At 37.6% G+C, this 25,281-nt stretch overlaps 2 protein-coding genes across 3 annotated transcripts in view; both read left to right on the top strand.

Moving 5' to 3' along the window:
• Positions 1-25,281, top strand: part of LOC138139269 (odorant receptor Or1-like) — a 210,359-nt gene that overhangs the window by 184,356 nt on the left and 722 nt on the right. The window lies entirely within an intron of this gene.
• LOC138139295 (odorant receptor Or1-like) lies at positions 21,697-24,450 on the top strand. Its single transcript, XM_069059522.1, has one exon. It carries the CDS (start codon positions 23,333-23,335, stop codon positions 24,251-24,253), a length of 921 nt encoding a protein of 306 aa, XP_068915623.1. The 5' UTR covers positions 21,697-23,332; the 3' UTR covers positions 24,254-24,450.

Raw genomic sequence — 25,281 nt, 5'->3', positions numbered from 1 at the left:
GAGGCGTACGCGACATGTTTGTTGCTCGAAGCTGATCTTCACGACAAGGCAGCAGAAGCGAGCCCGGTTACGGTGGAAGCGCCACCAGTCGTCGCGACTACTCCCATTTACGTGCACCCTCACGCGAGATCTCCGGAACCGAAACTAGTGCCAATTCACACCTGGGGCGTATCTTTCAACGGGGAGGAAAATGGAATGACGGTGAACCAGTTCTTGGAACGGGTAGAGGAACTGTCGGTAGCGCGAAACGCAACCAACAGGGACCTTTTTAACGCGGCCATTGATCTCTTTAGCGGCAAAGCGCTGATTTGGTATCGTTCTGTTCGGAGCAGATTGAGCGATTGGGACGAAGTGGTTCAGTTGTTGAAACAGGAATTTCTTCCACCGGATTTCGATGAATTGTTGTGGGACGAAATCAAGGGCAGGCTTCAGGGCAAAAGCGAGTCGATAACCATTTACGTTGCGGTTATGGAGACGCTTTTTGCTAGACTTAGTCGACCACCGGCGGAGATAACCAAGGTAAAGACGATTCGGAGGAATTTGCTTCCATGTTACCTTAACCAGCTTAGCATCACCGAAGTTGTCACCGTACCGGAGTTGATTAAGTTGTGCAAAAAAGTGGAGGAGTTATCGGCTTTGCGGCAGAAACATCGCGCTGCACCCAAGTCATCTTGCGTGTTGGAGCCAGAGTTGGCATATGTTCGGGCGAGCGAACCCGCGAAAGCGAGTCCACGCGCCATCGTCGTGAAGGAACCCTCAGGCAATTCAGCCAGACGGAGTGAACCCGCGAGTTCGTCCTCCAGGTCGTTCAAGTGCTGGAATTGTCAACAGCCGAATCATTCGTTCATGAACTGTCGACTGAAAAGAAAGCAGTTTTGCTACCGTTGTGGGGAGCCAGACGTCACCTTGGCGACCTGCAAAAAGTGTAATCCGTCGGGAAACGCGCAGTAGGGACGCGGCAGACTTGCGGCCGTGCTACGTTCCTAAAACATCCCAAGGCCGATGTAAACGCATCGATCATCGCGAAACGTACGGACACCCAGTGGAACGCTTGGTTAGACGAAGTCAAAGAGTTTTGCAAGCCTTCTCGGGCAAATTCCGCTTCCATTTTCGTCAGCAAAACCAATGACAATAGGCCATTTATCAGACTGCGTCTAAACAATAAGGAAACTGAAGGACTCGTGGATTCCGGTTCGAATTGCACTATAGTTGGTGGAAAAGGAGCCGATTTAATTCATTTTCGCGCAGGTGGAAAAACTTTCCCATCTCGGCTAAAAACCATCAGAACTGCCGACGGAAAACAACATCCGGTAACCAAAGCTATCGAACTAGAAGCAGTGTTAGACTCGTCGAGACGGCGAATTCGTGTCTACTACGTGCCAGATCTTCAGCATAGCGTCATATTAGGGTGCGACTTTTGTAGATTATTCGGACTCAAGATAGATTTCGCGGGTCACAAAATTGAAGTAGCGTCGGATATCGTAAGAGTACCAGAATGTGACGCGGTGACGGAGTGTGGCGCGGATCGGCATGAGATCACCGAGATCATCCGGAAAAATTTAGATTTGTTGAGCAACGACGGAAAGTTAGGGAGGACACACAAAATGACAGTCACAATCGACACGGGAGAAGCATTGCCGATCAAACAACGTCCGTATTGGTGGTCTCCGTACATGCTTGCGGAAGTCAACAAAGAAATTGACCGCATGCTCGAGAACAATGTCATATCGCCTTCTGACAGTCCGTGGTCTTCTCCAATTTTGTTAGTAAAGAAATCTTCCGGTGAATACCGACTTTGCTTTGACGGTCGCAGGCTCAATGCCGTGACAAAACGTGACAGTTACCCATTACCGCGTGTCGACAGGATTCTCAGTATGTTGCGAGGAGCAAAGTACATCAGTTCGATCGATCTCAAGAACGCTTTTTGGCAAATCCCGTTAGATTCAGAGTCTAGACCGAAGACAGCTTTTGCGATTCCCGGCAGAGGTCTTTTTCATTTTAACGTATTACCGTTCGGACTGACAAACGCAGCCCAGAGGCAGCAGTGTCTCATGGACAGAATTTTCGGACCTGAACTAGAACCTCACGTCTTTGTTTACCTGGACGATCTAATCATTATCGCCCCGACATTCGAGAAACACGTACAAGTTTTGAGGGAGGTGATACGACGTCTTCGAGACGCGAAACTCACCGTGAATGCGAAAAAGTGTCAACTTTTCCGCTCAAGTTTGAAATATTTGGGTTTCACTGTCGATGAACATGGTCTAGGTACCGATCCAGACAAAGTAGCGGCCATGGTGAGCTATCCAGTCCCGAAGACTAGTACCGAAATCAAACGTTTCGTAGGCATGTGTTCTTGGTATAGGCGTTTCATCCCTCATTTTTCGACCCTCATGTCCCCGATAAACGCGTTACTTACCGGAAAGCGAAAGCGACAGAAAACGGAGTGGACTCCTGAAGCTCAGGAAGCTTTTCAGAAAATCAAGGATGCACTTGTTTCAGCACCCGTATTGTCAAGTCCTGATTTCTCGAAACCTTTCGTGATCCAAACTGACGCTTCAAACACCGGTCTAGGAGCAGTTTTAACGCAAGATTTAGACGGAGATGAGAGAGTGATCGCGTACGCCAGCCGTTCGCTAACAAAAGCCGAGCGAAATTATAGCGTTACGGAACGAGAATGTTTAGCCGTTTTGTTCGCGTTGGAAAAGTTCAGACCTTACGTTGAGGGCACCCATTTCACGATCGTGACGGACCATTATTCATTGCTCTGGTTAAACCGAATGAAGGACCCAGCAGGCAAGTTAGCGCGATGGAGTGTCAAGCTCAATCAATTTTCATTCGATTTGGTCCATCGTAAGGGCAAGCTCAATGTAGTACCGGACGCACTATCGAGACTACCTGCAGAAATTGCTGCGGTAGACATTGACAGCTTTCTCGGCGTGAACTTGAATGATTTGGACGAGTCGTACACGCGACTTCGCGACAACATAATCGCCAATCCTCAAAGAAATCCATCATGGAAAGTCGAGAACGGTTTCGTGTATCGATTCGTACCGAACAAAATTGTACTACCCGGCAACGTCCCGGAGTGGAAGCTTTTAGTACCGCGAAATCAAAGAACAAAAATTTTAGAATCATGTCATGATGCACCGACATCAGCTCATTTCGGGTACTACAAGACACTTTCAAGGTTATCCATCAATCACTTTTGGCCGAAAATGCGTCGTTCCGTCATTCGTTACGTTCGAAACTGCAAGGTTTGCAATGAGCAAAAAGCACCGAACACCGCTCGCGCAGGGCTTATGGGAAAAGAAAAAAAGGTTCAGTTTCCGTGGCAAATGATTTCCGTTGATTTGATTGGTCCATTACCGACGTCCACGAAAGGATATTCGTATCTCTTAGTGATCGTGGATTGGTTCACGAAGTACGTTGTACTATTTCCGTTACGAAAAGCTACGAGCTCAAAAGTTACAGAATGTATCGAGAACGGAATTTTTCTTGTGTATGGTGTACCGCAATTCATTTTGGTCGACAACGGCAAGCAGTTTGTCGGAAACGAATTTGTAAAGACTTGCGAGAACTACAAAGTTCAAAAGATCTGGTTCACAGCCAAGTATCACCCTCAGAGCAACCCTGTGGAGCGATACAACCGCACAGTTGGCACTGCCATACGAAGTTACGTCAAAGGCGCTCACAAAAAGTGGGATGCCGAGGTGGCAAAGATCGGGTACGCGATTCGCACAGCGGTCAACGAAGTAACCGGATTCAGTCCAGCATTTCTCAATTTTGGTAGGGTAGTACCCTGTACCGGTGAATTTTACGGCAAAGTAGCGGAAAATCCGGAAACCTTGACGACAGCTGATCGCGAAGATCACGCGAAAAATTTAGAACACCTCAAGACCATCTTGCAGGATGTAACCCAGCACCTTCACAAAGCGCACGAACGCAACGAACGCTCGTACAATCTTCGGAAGCGCGACGCTGAATTTTTTGTAGGCGACAAAGTTTGGAAACGCAACAAAGTACTTTCCAGCGCTGCGAAAGACTTTGCGCAAAAATTAGCGCCACGCTACGTGCTGTGCACGATAACGAGAAAACTATCGAAACTCGCGTACGCTCTCGAAGATGAGAACCGCGCAGATCTAGGTGTTTGGCACATGAAAGATTTGAAAGAATTCAGAGGATCTCTGGCAGAAGCCGAAGAACCGTAGCGAGCTTTGCATTTCACTTTTTCGTACCGTTCAATTTTTCGATTAATTCTTTTGTCCTCCTTTGGAATGTTGACGACAGTAAAATTTTACCGTGGAGTTTGTTCAGGAAAAGTTTATTTAAGAACCCCAAATTATGACATTTAACCGGACTTGACTTACATCATACCGCAGTACTCAAGTACTAATTGACATTGAGATTCAGTTTTCAATCGTTTGATACGCGCAGATATCGACAAGCCATTTTCGTGGCGAAACCAAAACTTTTCCAGTGATCAAATTTTGACGTTTTTTTTTGTGAAGACTTCATCTTCGTTTTTTTGTAAAAAGTAAAAGGCAACTGAGTTACCTTTTCCTTTTTCTTTTTGAGGAGGGGGGTAGTGTAGCGTTACGAAACGCCACAATGGCGATTGGCCGGAGTAGGAGGCCACGAGGTCCTACTTATGCTCGCGGGGCTAATAGATCGCAGTTCGAAGACCCGGAACTAGCAGTTAACGCACGGCATTTGGCAACGCGACGCGCCCACCCTGCCTTCAAGTTTTTTACGTCGCTCATTCCGGAAGCGGAAAGTTTCAATTTAGAGTCATTTGTGCCAGCCACCACGGGGGGGGCTGGAAGAACACATGTTACCCCCGCAAATGTCAGGCTGAGGTGGCCTCACGCCTCTAGGTTGGCGAGCTGCAACCTATCTTTCAGAACCCCACTTTCACTTTCTCTTTCTCTTCACTTTCTCTTCTTCTCTTCTCAGCGATAGGTGACCGTACGGCAATGTTGGGTCCCTTTTCCTCTTTAGTAACTTGCCGGAAAGTCATCTCCTTCTTTTCAACCCCATCTTTCTTCCTGTCCTTTTTTTGACCTGCGAGTTACGGCAATTAACATCAGGATAGACGTGCACGACTTACCGACACAATACCGTCCAAAATCTGAATTCTCCCGCTCGGTATAATTTCGAGGTAAACAAACCGACGCCATGACGGTCCACCTGTCATGACACGCGCACGTGTAGTACCACCGGAAATGCACATTTTTGATTGCGCAGTACCACGCAAGCGCAGCCCGCCTTATAGCACAACTGAATAAGGTCGAGAATCGCGCGCGTGACGATTTTCGCGATTTATGGGACTGCGGTACCGAGATTAAAAATGCGGAAGTCGGACACTTCGTCGAGAGCCGTCGAAGCGACGCCAGCGAAGCGCCTTTTAGAGTTCGTGGTCGAGTGACCCCTCGCACTATAGAGGTAATTATCGTTCAATTTTGAATTCATTTCACTAAGACCATGTATTAGGGGTGGTTCGATCCAGTTTAGAGTCAATCCCGTTTGGATGAATTGATCCAGTACCGTATCGCAACTTTAGAGTACCGAAAATTTTTGAGTAAAGGAGTGCCGGAAGGACTTCGATTTAGCGCCAAGAACCCCCTTTTTCGCTGAAAGGGATCGTTCGCAGGGCGATTCGTAGCCAGATCGTTCGCAGGGCGATTCGTTGCCAGATCGTTCGCAGGGCGATTCGTAGCCAGATCGTTCGCAGGGCGATTCGTAGCCAGATCGTTCGCAGAGGCGACCATTTTGGAGAACATCGTTCGCAGAGGCGATCGTTTATTTTGAGCACCGTATCGCCAAGGTCACACCGCAAGTCAAAAGGACGCTATTCGAGGAGACAACAGACCCGTCATAAAGCTAAGTCGCCATATTTTTTTACCGCGGCATTGCAAAATTTAGGAACGCCTCGAATTTCTCGCTTCTCGCTTTCATAATTTTTGTATGTTCACTAAATTTTTTTGAAACTTTGCAAATGTTTAGAATTTTTTTGTAAGAACCTTTTCATTCAATCTCCAGTGTCAACTTAAAGAAATTTCAGTCAAATTTAACGTTTCGGAACTTCACCGATTTAAACTTTCCTATCAGGATCAATTTTAATTTTTTGTCAAGGTGACACCCCAATCTTGACCTTGGGTTTCATTAAGTTTACATTTAATAATTAGCTCGATCAGAAGGAAGTCTAAGTTCGGGAGGTTCCTCATCAGGAATCAAAACATCTTTTATTTCGTCGAAGAATATCATGTTTAGTTTAAGATTCGGTCACATGTGAAAGAAAAGCTTTTCTGGTTACGACCAAAGTAGATATTAAGGCCACCAAAAAGTACTGGTTCCGCATCTTTCAATTTTCATCTAGTAGTTACAAGCGAACCATTATCGCATTCGTGTGAACCAGTACCGAACCACCAAATACTGTTCTGTGGATAATTTTGCAGTAACCGAATAAACCAAAATTTGTTTAACGATCAGAAAGCGTTTGCTTTTACTTACCTTCGACGAGTAAGATCTGAGCACTTGTCCCGGCAGCTGGACAAGCAACAACCAGCTCAAGACAATAGCTGCCTGGCGCCCATTTTTTAAAAATCCGAACCCACGCCCTCTGCCCCGAAAAACCCCCTGGGAGCCCGGAGCTGTCACTGGCCAACTTTTGGTCACAAAGATTTCCTCAAAATACCTCTTTTATGGAAGCTCTCCTTTTCTAAGTATTTGAAACTATTTTTCTTAGTACACTCCAGACTTAGCTTAATTTTTCTACCAAAGAGAAACTTCGATTCTTGTGGTTTTAGATGTTCAAAACTCAAGGTCTGCTTGTCTTTGAAAACGATGAGTAAAAATTCCCATTTCTATTTTTCGTCAATTCAATTTATTGCTAACATTCAGAACTATTAAAATATCTATGGCTGTTATATTTTTACAATTGGCTTAATCAAATTTAAATTTTGAAAATATCTTATTGCTTATTTTTGTTTCCAACTGTAAACTAAAAAGAAAATATTGTTAAATATTTAGAAATAAATCACATTATCATTTATAGTACTCTTACCTTGTTGTTTTTATTTTTATTGAACCATCTCCAGTAAACTTTAATAACACAAAAAGTTTAAGTTATTATTCAAATTAGAAATAGTATCGGGTGTTCAATTAAATTTCCGGTCAAAGTTGGCGTTGAAGAGTCGATTGTGAACGCACTACGGATTAGAGATCACGGATCTGCTGTTTAAATATTACGTTTTTACACGAGTGGTGCGTTCACAACCGATACTTCAACGCCAACTTTGACGGGCAATTTAAATGAACACCCGATACATTGTAGTCAAGCAAGTGTGCTTGTTCTTGAAAATTTTCCGGCAAATAATTTCCATTATTCTAATTTGTTATTATATTTATTACAATCCAACGATGACAATAGAATAAAATTTTAATTTTTCGAAATATTTTTTATTCTTTGTGTTTTTGCAACTGTAAAACTAAACTCATATTTTTAATATGAGAAATTACAAGTAGATCTTATTATTTTGTACAATTTTACCTTTTAATTCTTGTAACTTGTAAAATTGTTATTATTATCATTATTGTCCAAAAATATATTTTGTTTATAATTCGAATATTCTCTCGACTGAAAGCTTTTTAGCACATTTTACAAAATGCACAAAATCTAGCCACTTGTGCACTTATTCTGACCGAAGCGATTATTAGTGAAAGAGGAAAAACATTTTAATGAAAAATTAATTTTCCCCAAAACGTAGCGATCCCAAACCCCCAATTACAATTTTTATAATTGTGCCTTACCCCGTTATTAAATTTCCGTTCATTAATAGCCATCTTCGTATAATTTTCATGAGAAAACGTCACGTGGAAAATTTACACTTTTCTCAAACCATTTCCTCATCAATTACAGCAATTATTTATTAGTATTTACTACAAGAGATTGTTATTAACATCTCTCCTTGATAGTCGCCAACCCTTTTCTGTCCACTTTTCATTAAAAAATAAGTGACCGTTTGAATAATGAAAAATCTTGCGCAACTACCGACTTAACATTTCTGTCTTGCGACTCAGTCAGCCAAAAACTCCCAACGAGTGCACAACCCAAGTCTAACATGGAAAAATTCGACTGGAAGTTAACAATCCGCGTAAACATTCTCATGTTGCAACTGGTGGGGTTGTGGCCCAAAGGGGATGAAATCTACAGGCGAAATCTCTACACGCTTTACGCTATCACTTCCACGGTATTGATAATGGGTGGGCACAATTTTTTCCAAGCGATGAACATTTTCTTCGTCTACAACGACCTGGAAGCTTTGGCTGGTACCTTTTTCATAACAGTTACGGATCTCCTCGCGTCCGTGAAGATGTATTTTTTCGTACAAAACATTGGATTGCTCAAAGAGCTCATGATGACGCTCAACTGCGAAATCTTTCAGCCCAAGACGAGGCGACAGATTGATTTGGTACGACCGGGTCTGACCATATGGAAAATGACATACGTCACTTTCTGGGTCATGGTCGGTGCCACAACGACACTGATGTTGGTTTTTCCTTTCTTTAACAATTCGCTCCAAGAAAAACAATTACCGTTCGCAGCTTGGTACCCATTCAGTACCAAAAAATCACCGTTTTACGAAGTAGCTTATTTGTACCAGGCAGTCGGTATGTGGTACTTGACCGTAGCCAATGTAAACATGGACACTTTGATCGCCGCCTTGATGATGTATGTTGGTACTCAATGCGACATTTTGTGCGACGATTTGAGAAATTTACACGATTTATCTGACACTAAAAATATCGTAAAATGTGTGAACCACCACCGAGAAATCGTACGGTACGTGGTAGTACTGAGAGAATTCAGTTCTCGTTTACTGAAATTCGATTTGTTTCTAGTTTCACTGAAAATTGCAATAAATTCTTCAGTATGATTATTCTGGGCCAGTTTTTTACTAGTACCGTAGTTATTGCACTGACAATGTTTCAACTGACTTTGGTGAGTTGTGCGCAAATTTCGTGATTTTTTTTTATCTGAAGTTATTTTTGACAAGGTTGACCCATTTAGCAGTGCAAGCTTAAGTTATTTGTCATACGTGACAGCGATAACTGCACAGATTTTCCTGTACTGTTGGTTTGGGAACGAGGTGGAATTTAAGGTGAGGTAAAACAGCGTGAACGAAAATATGCACACCTGTAATTAAATTAAAATTATATATTTTAATTGACAAACTGTAAAAAATGCTTATTGCGACTCCTTCAGTATAAGTTTGGACAAATAGGAACAGTCTTTGATTTTAAAAAGTCATATTTCAGAAGATGCAACATTTTCACTATTTTAATTTGAAGATAAGCCAGCTGGTAGTGGTCAGTTTTGTATTTTCAAAACTTCCCTATTTATGTGAAATTATTTTTAGGCAAGATTATTCCTTTGAACATCGCAAGTTTGATCTATTTGTTGTAATTACACTTAATGTAATATAACAAAATAGTAGATTATATCATTAAGAGCTGAAGTGAGTCTTTTTGTGCTAAGCTCAGAGATTGAAAACCAAGACGAAGTCGAAGTCGCAAATGGGCGAAGCACAAAAAGAACTTCTACTCTGAATGATATACAGGTGTCGCTGAGTTGCGAAAAAGCTCCATAACTTGTTTGTTATTAAAGATATCAACATTTTCTTTTTTCTAGATGATAGCTACGCTTCTACTCCATATTCTGAAAATATTGCGGTATATATACAGCGTGTTCCAATATTATAAAAACACTAAAGTTATGTTTTTTAAAATGGAACCTACCCAGTTTTATTTCATTTTTGGATTCTAAGCTAAATTGTGAATCAAATCTGCACAGGTCGTTTTTACTTATCTGCCATCGTTTTTGATCAGTAGCGCTTTTTTTACCAGAATTTTGAATTGCAGGGGTCCCTTCGAAAATTCGTACCTTCCAAATAGTTGCACATAAATTAAAATAATTGAGGCTGTTTGATTCCTGAATGTTTGCCGCATCTGTGTTTACTCAATAACGTGCTTAGTCGCATATGCCTACTGCGATTTTTTAAATATAACAAACTAAAAATGTAAAAAACTCATTTTTTTCAAATGGCACCCTGCATTTATTATTGCACTGGTCGAAAGCTTTTTTGACAAGCTTTCCAACGGTATAGCGTTTGTATAGTCGAATGTGAAAATCTAGGGTGCTGTCTTAAAATCAGTGAAAATTCTGGTAAAAAAAGCGCCACTGATCAAAAACGATGGCAGATAAGTAAAAACGACCTGTATAAATTTGATTCGTAATTTAGCATATAATTCAAAAATAAAATCAAACTCTGTAGGTTCCGTTTAAAAAAAAACATAACTTTAGTGTTTTTATAATATTGAGACACACTGTATATATACCGCAATATTTTCCGAATGTGCAGTAGAAGCGTAGGTATCATCTAGAAAAAAGTAAAAGTTGATATCTTTAATAACAAACAAGTTATGGAGCTTTTTCGCAACTCTGGGACACCCTGTATACTATTTTATCTTCAAGCGGATTACAAAAAAAAATCGAACATGAGCTCATTTATTTTATTTTGCTGCAGTTACAGTACAATTTTCAAATTTTAGACTAAAGTCTAAAGTTTACTTTTTAACGTTGAATGAATACTAATTTCGTTATTTCGCTTTTTTACAAGCTTTTTTTAACTGAAGCTTTTAAAAATCGAACGTTAACAACTTATTCGTGTTTTCGTTGTATTTTGAAATAATAATACCAAACGTAATACACACAAAATGTAAACATTCTCTTATACCCATCGACCACTTCTTGTCTTGCAACATTTTTTACACTTTTCCCATTTTCCTCGACATCTTGCGCTTCTAGAAAAAATAAAAAAATTATTTTCCTCCAACAACTGGAAATACGACACTGCACTCTTTTAACAGGATAAATTAAAGCACCGATTAATTGGGCCAAACTGCTTTTTATCTTCTTATTTTCATCGTCAACAAGTATTTAAAATAATTTCTCGTGGGAAAGCGCCACGTCCTTTTTATCAAAATATTAAAAATATATTATCACTCTCTTTGTTCTACGCCCATCTGTAAATCAACACTGTTACGGATCGCTCAGAAATTAAGTGGTCATTAAAATATTTTTCTTTTATGACTCGAACCTTCAACAATTATTTTTTATGAAGCATCATAAACCCTAAAATTGACATTTCTTGATTGAACCTTGGACGCAATCAGTAGATAAAGAGCTGTCGACAAGACAAGAGTGTGAAGTGGGATCACGATGTCTCCTCAGAGTAAAGATGAAGTCACTGGAATCATCTTAAACATAAATTTAATTAACAAATATCTACGTCTGATGTAAAAAACTCGTATTCTTTCTACAGTACTTTACACTTTACTTCTTACTTTTGATGGTAATTTAATGATCTGAAAAGGTTTCATTTATTTTAATTCCAATTTGTTTTCATCGACACTGACGTCGCTTAATGAGAAATCTTACATCCGGACACCAGACAAGAACTGTCCCAATCAATTTAATTTATGAAATGAAATTATAGACCGAAACTGGTTGAATATCAAAAAATTGAAAAAATAATTTATCCCCAAAAGAAAATATTCTCTTCTCCAAACCCTGCAATTATAACGCCGATTAATTGTACCAAACTGCTTATTATCTTCTTATTTTCATATTGAACAAACATTTAGAGTAATTTCTCGTGGGAAAATGTCACCTGAAGACCTACTCCTGTCCAGCAAAACACTAAAAATACGTCCCTCTCTAATTAACAATTTTACCAAACAAACCGTGCTTATTTATTAATTAATTATAATAATATTGTTTATTTATGACACTGTCTTTCGTGGATACTTTTTTATGAAACGCGTGGATGGGTAATAATGAACTCTGAAGACTTAAAAAATGACCAGTAGATAAAGAACCGTCGACCAAGCTAGTGTAAAGTGTTCCTAACAATGCAAAACTTCGACTGGTTATCCACCATCAAGATAAACATAAAGATGTTGCGATTTGTAGCACTGTGGCCAGACGAGGGTCGCTACGGATGCAATCTGTACACATTTTACGCCGCACTTTCCATCATTGTGTTCATCCACTTCCACAACTTCTTCATAATAATGGGCATCGTGCTGGCGTCCGAAAATCTCGAAGATCTGACCGCACGGATCTTTATGAGTTCGTCGGAAATTCTCACTTCGATCAAGGCTTATTTTTTGATCAAAAACGTCACAAGACTCAACAAACTGACAAAAAGCTTGGACAGCGAAAAATTTTGCCCTCCGAGAACAGTCGAGCAGGTCAGATTGATCCAGCCGCAGATCAAAGAGTGGAAAATCGCGTATTTCGGATTTTGGGTGTCTTGCTGGTCCACGGTGATTTTTATGCTACTGGCGCCAGTTCTGAACGGTTCTGTCAAAACCTACCAGTTGCCAATCCACGCGTGGTTTCCTTACAACACCAAAACATCTCCAAATTACGAAATAACTTACGTCTACCAGTCTTTTGGCATTTCTGTCATAGTCGCAGCCGTCATCAATATTGACCTTTTCGTGATGAACATGATGATGATTGTGAGCGTGCAATGTGAGATTTTGTGCGATAATTTGCGCAACTTGACACATTCAGACAGAGACGGTTTCGCTTTTGGACAAAAGTTAATAGAATGCATCCAGCACCACAAAGAAATCGTGAGGTTGTAGACTGGCAAAACTTTTTCAAAAAATGATTTTCCAAATTGTTTTAGTCTGGCTGAGAGCAGTAATGATTGCTACCAAATGTTGTTCTTGTGGCAGTTGTCCAACAGTTCGCTAACTCTTGCACTAACTATGTTCCAGTTGACTCTGGTGAGTTTTGTAACACTTTACAGTGTGGATGATTATTTTCAAAATTTTGCAAAGGTTGTCCCGTCAAGTAGCGATGTTTATACGATCTTGGCTTATGCAGCTGCAGCTGCCACGCAGATTTTTATGTATTGTTGGTTTGGGAATCAAGTGGAGTTGAAGGTGAGATCAGTTTAAAAATATTTGCATGTGTGCTTAGAATTTTTGAATATGAAATCAATTATGACAATTAAGAAGTCAAAATATTTTAAAAATACATATTAATTAATTCAGAAAATATGTCCATTTCTTTCTGTGTGATAAATACCTTTGTGTATTTGAAGTAACTGTACTTTATAATCGCCTAATAAAATTTTGAAAAATCAACATCATAAGAAAACAGAAAAGAATAGTAGATTATGTCACTAAGAGTAGAAGTGGGTCTTTTTGTACTAAGCCCAAAGATTGAAGACCGAGACGAAATCGAGGTCGGCAACTGGGTGAAGCACAAAAAGACCTACTCTGAATGATATACAGGGTGTCTCAAAATTCGCGAATTCCGAATTCAGAGCGTGATAGGGAAGGGCCCAGTAGAGCTCGAAAAATACTTAGAAAAAAAAATTCGCTCTTCCTGAAGAAGATATGAGCGCTTTAATTTTGTTCAGTATATAGCAGCCTTCATATTCACAGTGACAAAATACTATTCTAGCTACGTTGGCGTTCGATTTTTAAGAAAAATTACAAAAATTTAAGATTTTTTTACTCCAAAGTAAAGCTATTCTTCAAAAAACTGTTTTACGTTATTATTTTCCACAATCATCTACACCATAAATAACAATAAACACTGAACTTTTCAGCCTGTATTTGAAGAAAATGCACTTCAAAGAGTACACCTTCAGACCAATGTATCTTTGTTGGGGGAGTTCCGATTTTTTTTTTTAATTTCCATATTTGGACTACTGAAGTGATTCCCTACAACGCTCTGAATTTGGAATTCGCGAATTTTGAGACACCCTGTATACTATTTTATCTTCAAACGGATCACAAAAAAAAATCGGACATGAATTCATTTATTTTCTGTTGCTGCAGTTACAGTAAAATGACAATTTTAAAATTTTAAAGCACCAGTATATCCTAGTTCTTTTTTTGCAATATTTATTAGTCCTTGAAGGTTCAATAATATTAATAAAATCTACTAGTCTAAAGTTTCGTTTTTAACGTAGAACGGACAGCTTGCTATTTTTGATTTTGACATTTCTGTCATCCGCACACATAAATATTGGGTAATTATTTCGATATTTCGCTTTTTTAAATCCACAATATTTTATTTTATTAATTATTTTTTGTTAATTTCATTTCTTTTAATCAGCTTATTTGTTAAAATATTAAATACTACTCAATAGTATGAAGTTCAAAACAAAATTGATAACTTCTAATTTTGATTCTTTTATTTAGTTACATTTACCAAACTGACACAATTCAAAAAATATTCTACGATGCAGGTCCCCAAGAAGTTGCCCTCTGATGTTCATAAAATGATAAAATTTGCTGCACGAGTTTAGCTGAGTAGTGTAGTATTTCATGTGGGGAATATCCATTACACGCGAATATGGCATAGTACTTTTCCACGACGTACAAATTTTATTATTTTCACTGTCGGAGCTCACTTATTACTTCGTTAATAATAAACGGACAGAGAATGGTAAATTACTTTACAGTCTGTGCGATGATTTGCAAATACACACGTGGAGTAATGAGTCATTACTTAAAGTCGCAGGTTATGAACGGCATTACCATAAACGCATATGTATAGAAGGTATATTTTAATATGTGAAGAAAATGAATGAATAAAATTGCTATTCTCTTGAATGAAGTCTAAAATAATTAGCACTTTACTTACAAATATTTTTTTAATCAGAATTTGATTTATTTTAATTTTATTCAAAACAAACCAACCTGCAGTACAAAATTGTATTTCCTGTGGTACAATTGCTCCAGGTTTGGAATTCAGTAACTTTGTTACCTTAGTTAAGGAAATAATTAATTAAATAATAAATTAGTTTAATACATTTCTTCTTTTAGCTTTATTTGGCAATAAACTAAGTGCTATGACTAGATAAAAAGTAGTAAATAGCCCTTTATTTGGCGTAAAATTTATTATTCATCAAAATCCTTCACTTTACACGATTTGAGTGCATCGAAAATCCCAAATTTGTATTTATTTGCTGAATCCTAAAAACCAAAATTAATTATAAACAATCAAACTAATTAATACAGGGTTATTATAAATGATTGTAGTCGAAGCATTATGAAATTTTTGCCGCTTTCATGTAAACTGTTAATTTTTGTGGCTGTCACTGTCATTTTTTAGGTGAAAAGTGCGGTGATGAGATTTTTATTTATTTATTTTTTTTTTAAAGTAACGATTGAATCCAAAAATATTGAGTTTTTTTGCACCCAATTTAACTCCTGTGGGTGAACGATGTGTACTCACTTATTCACATCATTTTGATGTTTTTTATATGGAGCGGCAACCATAAATTATACATTCAGTTTTTACGCCTACTTGGACTACAATCATTTATAATAATCCTGTGTATTCTTCACAAGTATACTTTTCCTAATAATTTTTTTAATACATTATTTTCGTTGTAACATCTTTAACAATTTTACAAAATGCTCTAGGCATCTTATTCATACACTTGAACAAATTTTACTGAAATGACGTCTCTGATGTACAAAAACCGACTAAATTCTTAAACGCCGAACAAAAATCTATCCTGACGAAATAAAAAATAGAAAACTGTAACGTCCGCGGGATGTCACCCTCTAACCTACTTATTAAACTATTTCTTTAAATCCACTCCCACAATATAAAATTTTCGTTGCAACCCTTCAATTAAACCGGCCATTAATTACACAGCCCACCTCATTATCATCTTTCTTTCATTACCCAGCGACCATTTAGAGAAATTTTTCCCGAGAAACCGATCAGGTGGAAAATTAAACCATCCATTATTAATGTGAAAAACCACCCGCCCCAGTCCGCCCCCTATAAAATCTCTCTCTTCCTCGAGCCACCACTACAAAGTATTCACAGTCGAGAGTGTCCAGTTCTTGTGGTGAAATGCAAAAATTCGATTGGAGAGTCACGATCAAGACCAACGTGATGATGTTGAGGGTGGTGGGTTTGTGGCCCGAAGGGGACGATTTCCACAGCGACCTCTACACCCTCTACGCGATCATCTCGATAAATCTCTTCATCAACGGCCACGTCTTCTTCCAAACCATGCACATATTTTCGGTGTACAAAGACTTGGAAGCCTTGACCGGGACAATTTTCATCACGCTGACCCAGATGCTGGCGTCTGTCAAAGTGTACTGCTTCGTACAAAACATAAAAATCCTGAAGGAGTTGTTGACGGCGCTGAATTGTGAGGAGTTTCAGCCGAGGAACGACGCACAAAGAGATTTGGTCGGATTTGATTTGGGTGTTTGGAGGACGATTTACAAAGCTTTCACCGTGCTGGTCGGTGCCACTTTGCTCTTGTTCGTCATGTTTCCGGTTCTGGACGAAGGGCGCAAACTACCCTTCGCCGCTTGGTACCCCTTCGACACCGCAAAATCACCCCTTTACGAACTCACATATTGCTACCAAACTGTCAGTATCTGGTTCCTCGCCACCGCCAATCTCAACATGGACACTATAATCCCCGCCCTCATGATGTACACTGGGGGCCAATGCGACATCCTCTGCGACAATCTGAAAGATCTCAAGCGTGCCAACTTCAGCAAACAAATCGTTGCTTGCATTCGCCACCACAACGCAATTCTCAGGTTTGCATCGAACCGGTCAGTTTCACAGTTAAAACGTTTCTTTCAGTTTCGCTGAAAACAGCAACAAGTTTTTCGATATGATTGTTCTGGGACAGTTTTTCACCAGTTCGGTTTCGATCGGCTTGGCCATGTTCCAGCTGACTCTGGTGAGGGTGGTTTTGGATTTTTTCTTTTGTACAGGGTGTGATTTTTTGAAAAAGGTGGCACCCTTCACAAGCGAGTGCTATTCGCTCTTGTTCTACGTCGGTTCGGCCACTGTGCAAATTTTCTTGTACTGCTGGTTTGGTAATGAAGTCGAGTATAAGGTGAGGATTACAAGAAAATTTATTTTGTGTGGCGAATGGTCCAAAAATGTGAACCCAAGACTTAATAGAAATGAAATTTACACTTTGGTAAAAAAATTTAATATACAGGGTGAGTAATTTTTTTGTATTATTCACACAATAATTGCCATCTAAGAACCGTCTGTTTACAAGCATTATTGAAACAACTCAATTTTGCATTATCCTTTCCAATAAAATGTATATTTTGAAGTTTTGTAAAAAGTTTTGACAATGATTTAATAGAAAAAGAAATTCTCTTTTCAAATTAAAGAAAAACAAATTTTCAAAAATTTGAAAAACATTTCCAGTGTCTAAATACTGTGAAAAAAATTTTGATGCGCTTTAAATCTGATTATCAATAATTTTTAATTTTCTGAACACTGAAAAACAACATTTTAGTTTACATTTTTTACTAAACTGCGAAATACTCGTACGTCTGGCGTATCCTACTTATTGCAATAATATTATTCTTATATTAAAATAAGGCTCGAAGGACCGAATTTGTAAGTCGGGCGTAATTGGAATATTTAGCGGCTCACGTTTACACTGCAAAATATAGATCACGGCCATTCGCGATTTTTTTACATTTTAATTTGATTGTACTAACAGCTATCAAAAATCACATTTCTCATCTAATAAAGAAACACTGTATACAGGGTGAGTCTTTTTTTTTGTATTATTCACACAATAATTGGAATCTATGAACCCCTCTATTTACAGTCATTATTGAAATAATCCAATTTTCCATTTTACTATTCAGGAAAATTTATATTAATTAATGAAGTTTTTGTAAAAAGTTTTGAGGATGATTTAATAGAAAAAAGAATTCACTTTTCAAATTAAAAAAAATCTATTTTTAATTTTTAATACCAATTAAACATAACATTTTAGTATCCTACTTTGTCCGGCTCGAAGGACCGAATGTGTAGGTCACGCGAAATTGGAATATTTAGCGGCTCACGTTTGAGCTGCAGTCACGGCCCTCAGTAATTTTTTTAAATTTTAACAGCTATCAAAAATCACATTTCTCATCTAATAAAGAAACACTCTGTATTTGTTTCCACACCTGGCCCAGACACTTTAATTCTTCTTTTATTGACCTCGACTTTGACATTTGTCGAGAAAAAAATCAAATTTAAATTACAGGGTGCAAGTTTTCTACAAATACGCCGCCCCCAACCCTCCAAACCGAACGAAAGCACTTATTGTGTTCATAATTTAGAGAAACAAATATTTTTCATCCACAAAACCTCCAATTAAGTCGATATTAATTAGAGAAAACCGCTTATTAATGTTTTTTGAACGAACCAAACGGCTCTAGACTATCAATTAGCGTAAATTATTAATCACAAAAATTAATTATCCGAATTCGTTGGATGGCATCAGTAAGTCGCTACCTCCAGTCGAGTTAAGACACAGAAAGATACAGAGTGGTGCAGATTCATTGAAATCTTGTGACAACTAAAAATGGAAAAATTTAGTTGGAAATCGACGATAAAACTGAACATCGTCATGTTCAAACTCGTGGGATTGTGGCCCCCTGGTGAAAACTACAAATTCGAGTTGTACACACTATACTCGGTGGTCGCAATAAGTGTCTTGCTCTTCGGTCATGTCATTTTCCACACTGCGGAAATATTACTTTTGGTGGGAAGCGACCTAAAACTCTTAATCCGTGTCCTCTTCATCGGACTGACGCAGATTCTTGCCTTCATCAAGGCCTGTTTTATCATAAAAAACATCAAAATGCTGAAACACTTGATGGTTTGCTTAGAGAGCGACTTGTTTCAACCGGAAACCGTCGAGCAAAGAGAACTGATACAGCCAGATCTGAACACTTGGAAAACTGTCCACCGGTCGTTTTCGGTGTTGGTGCTGTCCACGGCGTTCCTCTTCATGGCGGTACCAATTTTGACCAAAATGACGAAGGACCATGTTCTACCGTTCGAAGCGTGGTACCCGTACGACACAAAAAAATCGCCGTTTTACGAAATCACTTATGTTTATCAGTTTCTTGCCATTACGTTTCGTGGCGTGACCAGTATTAATGTGGATACTTTTATCGCGGCTCTCAACACATTTGTTGGGACGCAGTGTATGATTTTGTGCGATAATTTGAAAAATATCAAAGGTCACAGCGAAGAGGTCACTGTTAGAAAGTTGAAACGATGTATTGACCACCACAAAGAAATCGTGAGGTCTGAGTGGTAGTAACTCGTCTTTACAAAAATTTGAATTTTGAAGTTTTAGTTTTGCTGAAAACAGCAACAAGTTTTTCAACTGGATCGTACTGTGCCAGTTCTTTTCCAGTTCTGTTGCGATTGGATTAACAATGTTTTTGTTGAGTTTGGTAAGAGGATTTTCTTCCAAATGTAGTCTCCAGTAACGCAAGTTTTCTCAAAGGTGGATCCTCTTAGTAACGAAAGCCACTCGCTCTTGTTTTATTTTGGTACTGTTACGTCGGAGATATTTCTCTATTGCTGGTTTGGAAACGAAGTTGAAATCAAGGTGAGAATACAGATCTAGCACAAAAACTCTTTTATCTAATTCCGTGGAATAAATAATACTTATCCCACTAATTTTGAGTGGGATAAGAACTTCATTACCACACGCATTTTCATTACCTCACTCAGTGGGATAAATGAGTTTCATTACCGCACTCAGTGGGATAAATGAGTTTCATTACCTCACTCAATGGGATAAGTAAATTCTTATCCCACTGAGTGCGGTAATGAAACTCATTTATCCCACTGGCGAAAATCAATAAGATTTACCCTTTCATTTTAATTTGGGGCGGTCTTAGATAAAATATTGTGCATAACACGTGGGCTAAAGCATAAAGTCATCTGCAATCTTCACACTCGAGTCCTGTAATATTGCTTTTATCCCACTAATTATGTAAATAACTATTACGAATTTTTTTTTAATATCACATCGGTAGAGCTGTTAATATAGAATTTTTGAAGAACTACTTTAGGCTTGCTTGCAGCAATTTCAAAAATCGTTTATGGTAGTTAGCTCAAAGCACAGAAAAAAGGAAACAATAAATAACCATACTTTTTATTACTTGAATGCTTAAAAATTCAAAATAATGGTACTATTAAAGGAGATCATTACGAATATTTATGCAGGGTATTTCACGAGTGATAATAAGTCCGGCGGAATTGAAAATGCAACCCATAATACATTTTCTAAATTAACGTGGCTATTTTAAATATCGTATTGTTTTAAAATGAAATTATGAATCCATGAGGGCTTTGCTTCCAACAATTTTACTTGTCACGACTGACATTTACGCAAAAGTAAAAATACTACGATTAAAATGTATTCGTTTGACGTTTATGTCAAAATTTACTGCACAGCTAACTGTGTTTTATGTTTTTTAAATCAAAAAACAAATATCAATGAAATATCCACGTTAACGTTGCAAATGTATTGTGGGTTGCATTTTCAATTCCGTCAGGCTCATTATCACTCCTGAAACACCCTGTACATATTAAGTAATAATAATTCCTTTGAAATCACTATTTATTTTATTTTTATATTACACATTATTTATCATTTATTATGAATTATGTCCACTTTTTACGCGAAATCCACGTTGAAGTTTTTCATGCTACTATTATTATCACTCTATAAGCTTTTAAAACAATTATTTTAAATAACACAAGAAAATTTAAAAAATAAAACACTGGAAAAAAGCGCTGACTACATATTATGGTACTAATATTGTTTGGAATTGGTGTATAATATCGAATATTACGGTTTCAACAAATTTTAAAAAACAAACAATTTATTTTAATATAAAGCCAATAAATAAAATTGAACAATTCATAATTTGTACTTTGAAAATTATTTTTCGCTTCGAATATTTTAAAAATTTTGGTTCAAAGCCAAAATTAAATCTACGCTAAATTCAAAATACAAACAAGTGAACTACAGTCACGGACAGAAAAAAGTAGGACAACGTTTTTTCGCTTATGTAAGTCCGTTTCCTTTTTCTATGGTTATTATTAAATATTTACTTATTATAGTAAGCCCGGTTTACTCAACGCAATTTTAGCTAAATTTATTAATAAGACTTGTCCTACTTTTTTCTGTCCGCGACTGTATATCAATTTTTTCTTGCATTTTTGATGGACAAACATAAACAAGATTTTTCTTTTAATTATTAGTTATTATTATTATTAATACAGTAATTTATTTAAATTATTTAACAAATTTATCATAGATTTTGCAGCCTCTCTGTATTTGCAGATTTGACATTTAAAATGTAAGTAACGACGTTCTGAGTTAGCTAAAGCAACAATAGAATATCTTTTTGCAGAGCACTGATTGTTATTATTGTTTGTGACATTTTTTTTTAATTGTAAATTACATTTATCTACAAGCTCCTTGTTTTTAAGCAACTAATGAATCACATATTTTTTTAAATGGAGTAGGTCTGTACATTATACCGAGCGATCAAAAAGAAAACAAATCAAGAATGCTACCTCATCTTTTGTTTTATCAAAACGTTTGTCTTAGTTTGAGTCATACCATAAATATACTCGCTATGCACAGTCGTTTTATTAGTTGCCTACCTCGAAAAATATATTATTAATTAATTAGTTATCAATAACTAATGCTTTATCTTCAATGGTAAAATCCATTTTACCACTTATTCTGGGATAATTGTTGCTTAAAATTACAGTAAACGTCTGTAAACTTTGTAGCACCCGAAAAGTTGTTTTCGAGGTTAATAACAGCACATCGTTGACGTTTCTTTGACGTTTCAGTGAAAAATCTGACCAGTGACGTTACCTTTGGCAATAAAGCTGGTAAATTACTCAATCTTTCAACTGTAAAATGTTGTTTATGTTATAAATTTTCTCCATTATGGGAGAGATAATAATAATAATGATTTATTATAAAGGAGCGCACATATTCTCTACGCCATTGCACGCAACGCTTATTTGCATAGAATTCCGCTGCGACATTACGGATAATTTGCAACGCCTGATCTGATTTGTTTTCTTTTTGATCACATTGTCGTGTGAATACTGAACTTTGATCTAGGGGAAAATGAAAAGTTAGGTTAAACATTCACACGATATTGGCAATTTTTATATTTTTCTTTTTTGTTAAGCCAAGTTCTCTTGTTTTCACGATATTACGTTAACTTGGTAAAAGTAAACTATCGTATGTTGTACCAACTTGTTGCGTCTTCAGTTACGATGTAGGATTAAAGGAATATTTATTGTTTGACCAAGACATATCAACAGGTGGTCATTCTAACACCATAATGTTAGAAAAATGTGTGATAACACTGTATTTGTTCTTAGATTTTATTCTTGCTGGATTTATGTGAAAAGTCCTAAACTCTATTTCCCTAGAAATGTTCAATAAAAACATACTTTTTATTAAATCATATTAAAAAAAAAATACGCGATATTTTTACTTCATTGTTACTTTCATCCGTTTATACTCCAAGAATTTTTTTCATTTATTACACTTTGGCTGAAAAATAGAATTCAGTAGACATTTATTCATCTTGCAAAAGCAAATAAAGCTTTTTCTTTTCTTCTTTATTTTCTTTGGTATTTTAGCAACAACTATTTATTTTATGGGTTTAAGTTAATTACCTAATCACTAAAAAAATAGTCCAAAGTCCAATTTCCTCATATTGGTAGTCTTGTAGTAATTTATTCGTGTTTTGCCGATTTGCGAACAAATCTTCAATCAAGCCTCCATTTGCACTAAACAAATTTTTTTCTTAACATTTCTGTTAACAGTTTTCTCTCGACATGTTAATTTTTTCTTTACTACAATTTTCAAAATGTCCTTCTACATTTGCTGCGCCCATAGCAACGATAAACTACGCACAACTAAATTATTATTGGAGCTCTTACGTGGACACAAAGTATAAACTGTGCCAGTTTTTTATCCTCCCCTCCTTCCACACGTTAAATTTTTCAATAATTTTTTTCCGCACATCTAAAAAACACAAAGACCCACACATCCTTGAACCCAAGCGACATGTCCTTTCTCCAGCAGCGATTAAAAATATATCGAATTGGAATGAAATTATAGGGTGCAAGGCTTTTTCCCAAATAATTCCCCAAACCCCCAATTACAATACGCATTTTAATTAGACAAAACCACTTATTATCCGTCTTGTCGTTTTAATCGAGATGTCCTTGGAGTCCTGAGAGACGTTTTTCTCACATCTTGAACCCTTCAATTAATTATTACGGAAAACCCTCTAATTACACGATTTTTCTTTCACAACGGCCCTCGACCAATCGATACAATTGTAAATAATAGAAATGGCTGAAAAGTAATTGGTCCAAATGGAAATCCCGATCAGTCTCTTGGCGGGTGTTGAGCGGTTCTTTGCAGCGATGAAGATTTTTCAAAATACGCAGAGATTCGACTGGAAATCCACGATCAAATTAAATCTGGTCATGATGAGAATCGTGGGGTTGTGGCCGAGGGGTGAATCGTACAGATTTGATTTTTACACCGTCTACGCCCTCTTGTCGGTCAACGTGTTCATCACGGGCCAGGTGATTTTTCACACAGTCGACGTATTCATGGTGGGACGAGACTTGAAGAATATAATCGGCGCATTGTACATGTCCCTCACCGAGACTCTCCTCATGGTAAAACTCTTCTCCTTCATCAAGAACTCGAGGAAGCTCAAAGAACTGATGAGGACCCTCGACTGCGACGCTTTCCAGCCGAAATCCGCCGAACAAACCAGACTGGTCGAACCGGAACTGCACTTTTGGAAACGAGTGCATCGCGCGTTTGCACTTCTGGTGGGCAACACCGTGTTCCTCTTCATCTCTTTGCCCATCTTGAGCAGATCGACCAAACAACACCGACTTCCGGTCGAAGCTTGGTACCCTTTCGACACCACCAAGTCGCCGTTTTACGAATTGACGTATTTCTACCAGTTCCTCAGCATCCTGTTTCGGGGGCTGTCCAGTGTCAGCATGGACACTTTTATCGCCGCCCTCAACACATACATAGGCGCCCAATGTACCATTCTGTGCGATGATTTAAAAAACCTCAGAGACTCTCCAGACGTCAGTTTCAACAGAAAACTGGTCGAGTGCATCAAACACCACAAACTGATCGTGAGGTTCGCTTTTGCGACACATTTTAGACGACGTTTCGATTTTCAATTTTCAGTTTTGCTCGAGATTGTAACAAGTTCTATAACGGCATCGTCTTGGGACAGTTCTTTTCCACCTCGATTGCCCTAGGGCTTGCCATGTTTCTCTTGAGTTTGGTGAGATTGTTGCAATTTTCGAAATCACTATTTTCATTTTCTTCCACAAGGTGGCGCCTTTGAGTAGCGAAAGTAACACGCTTTTGTTTTATTTGGGGGCAACCACTTCGGAAATTTTTCTCTACTGTTGGTTCGGGAACGAGGTTGACATCAAGGTGAGAGGAATGCAATTTTTGCAAACAAAATATTGTTTACTACTCTTGTTGCATAATACTGTAATTATGAAACTGGTTTTTATTAGGTAACAGTGTTCATTATCCACGGCTCGTTGAATAATGATTTCAAAACGCACGGCATATATCATAGCAACTAGTCCAATCGCACGTTTTAATGCAATGGTATAAAGTGTGCAAAGTAGTAATGATTGTAAAACGTCAGTTTCCGTTTGTGTAATAATAAAACTTATTAATTAATTTCTCTTCATAGTCGTAGAAAAAGTATAGTATTCTACTCGCGGGTAATGGCGATTACTCTGTCGAATGAATTACATCACTCGCCTTCGACTCGTGACACAAAATCATCTTCATGAGTAATAGCCATCATTACCCGCTCGTTGAATATGATAAACAATACAAGCATGTAATCAAAATCTAAATAAAATTTAATGAGAAACCATTTTGAGAACTTGGAAATCGAAAATATGGAGACATTTTTGACGAAATGTGAAATAAACGATGTCAAAATACAAAATATACATCTTTGGGTCCTGTTTAATGTAAAACCTAAAAAAAAAAACAATTTATAGGTAGAAATATGCGTTTTTTATAAATTTTTGAAGAAATTCCAGTCAAAATCGCAATTTAACGTCTTAAATAGTGTTTAAATTTTTTTCTTTAGTTTCTTCTGTTTACTACAAATTGATCATCAAAAAATATATTGGAAAATATAGAATACACGTTTTTTTATTTATTTTTGAAATTTTCGAAATACTCTTTTCTTAAAATATTTTTTTTCTCAACCTATAGATGCATTTTGGACACATTTTTGACCAAAACAACAATT

Source organism: Tenebrio molitor, chromosome 1 (genome assembly GCF_963966145.1).
Source record: "Tenebrio molitor chromosome 1, icTenMoli1.1, whole genome shotgun sequence".
Taxonomy (NCBI): domain Eukaryota; kingdom Metazoa; phylum Arthropoda; class Insecta; order Coleoptera; family Tenebrionidae; genus Tenebrio; species Tenebrio molitor.
This window is presented reverse-complemented; position numbering and strand designations above follow the sequence as displayed.

What these genes read in the sequence shown, in the direction of transcription:
- LOC138139295 (XM_069059522.1), top strand. Translation starts at nt 23,333, where the DNA reads ATGGAAATCCCGATCAGTCTCTTGGCGGGTGTTGAGCGGTTCTTTGCA.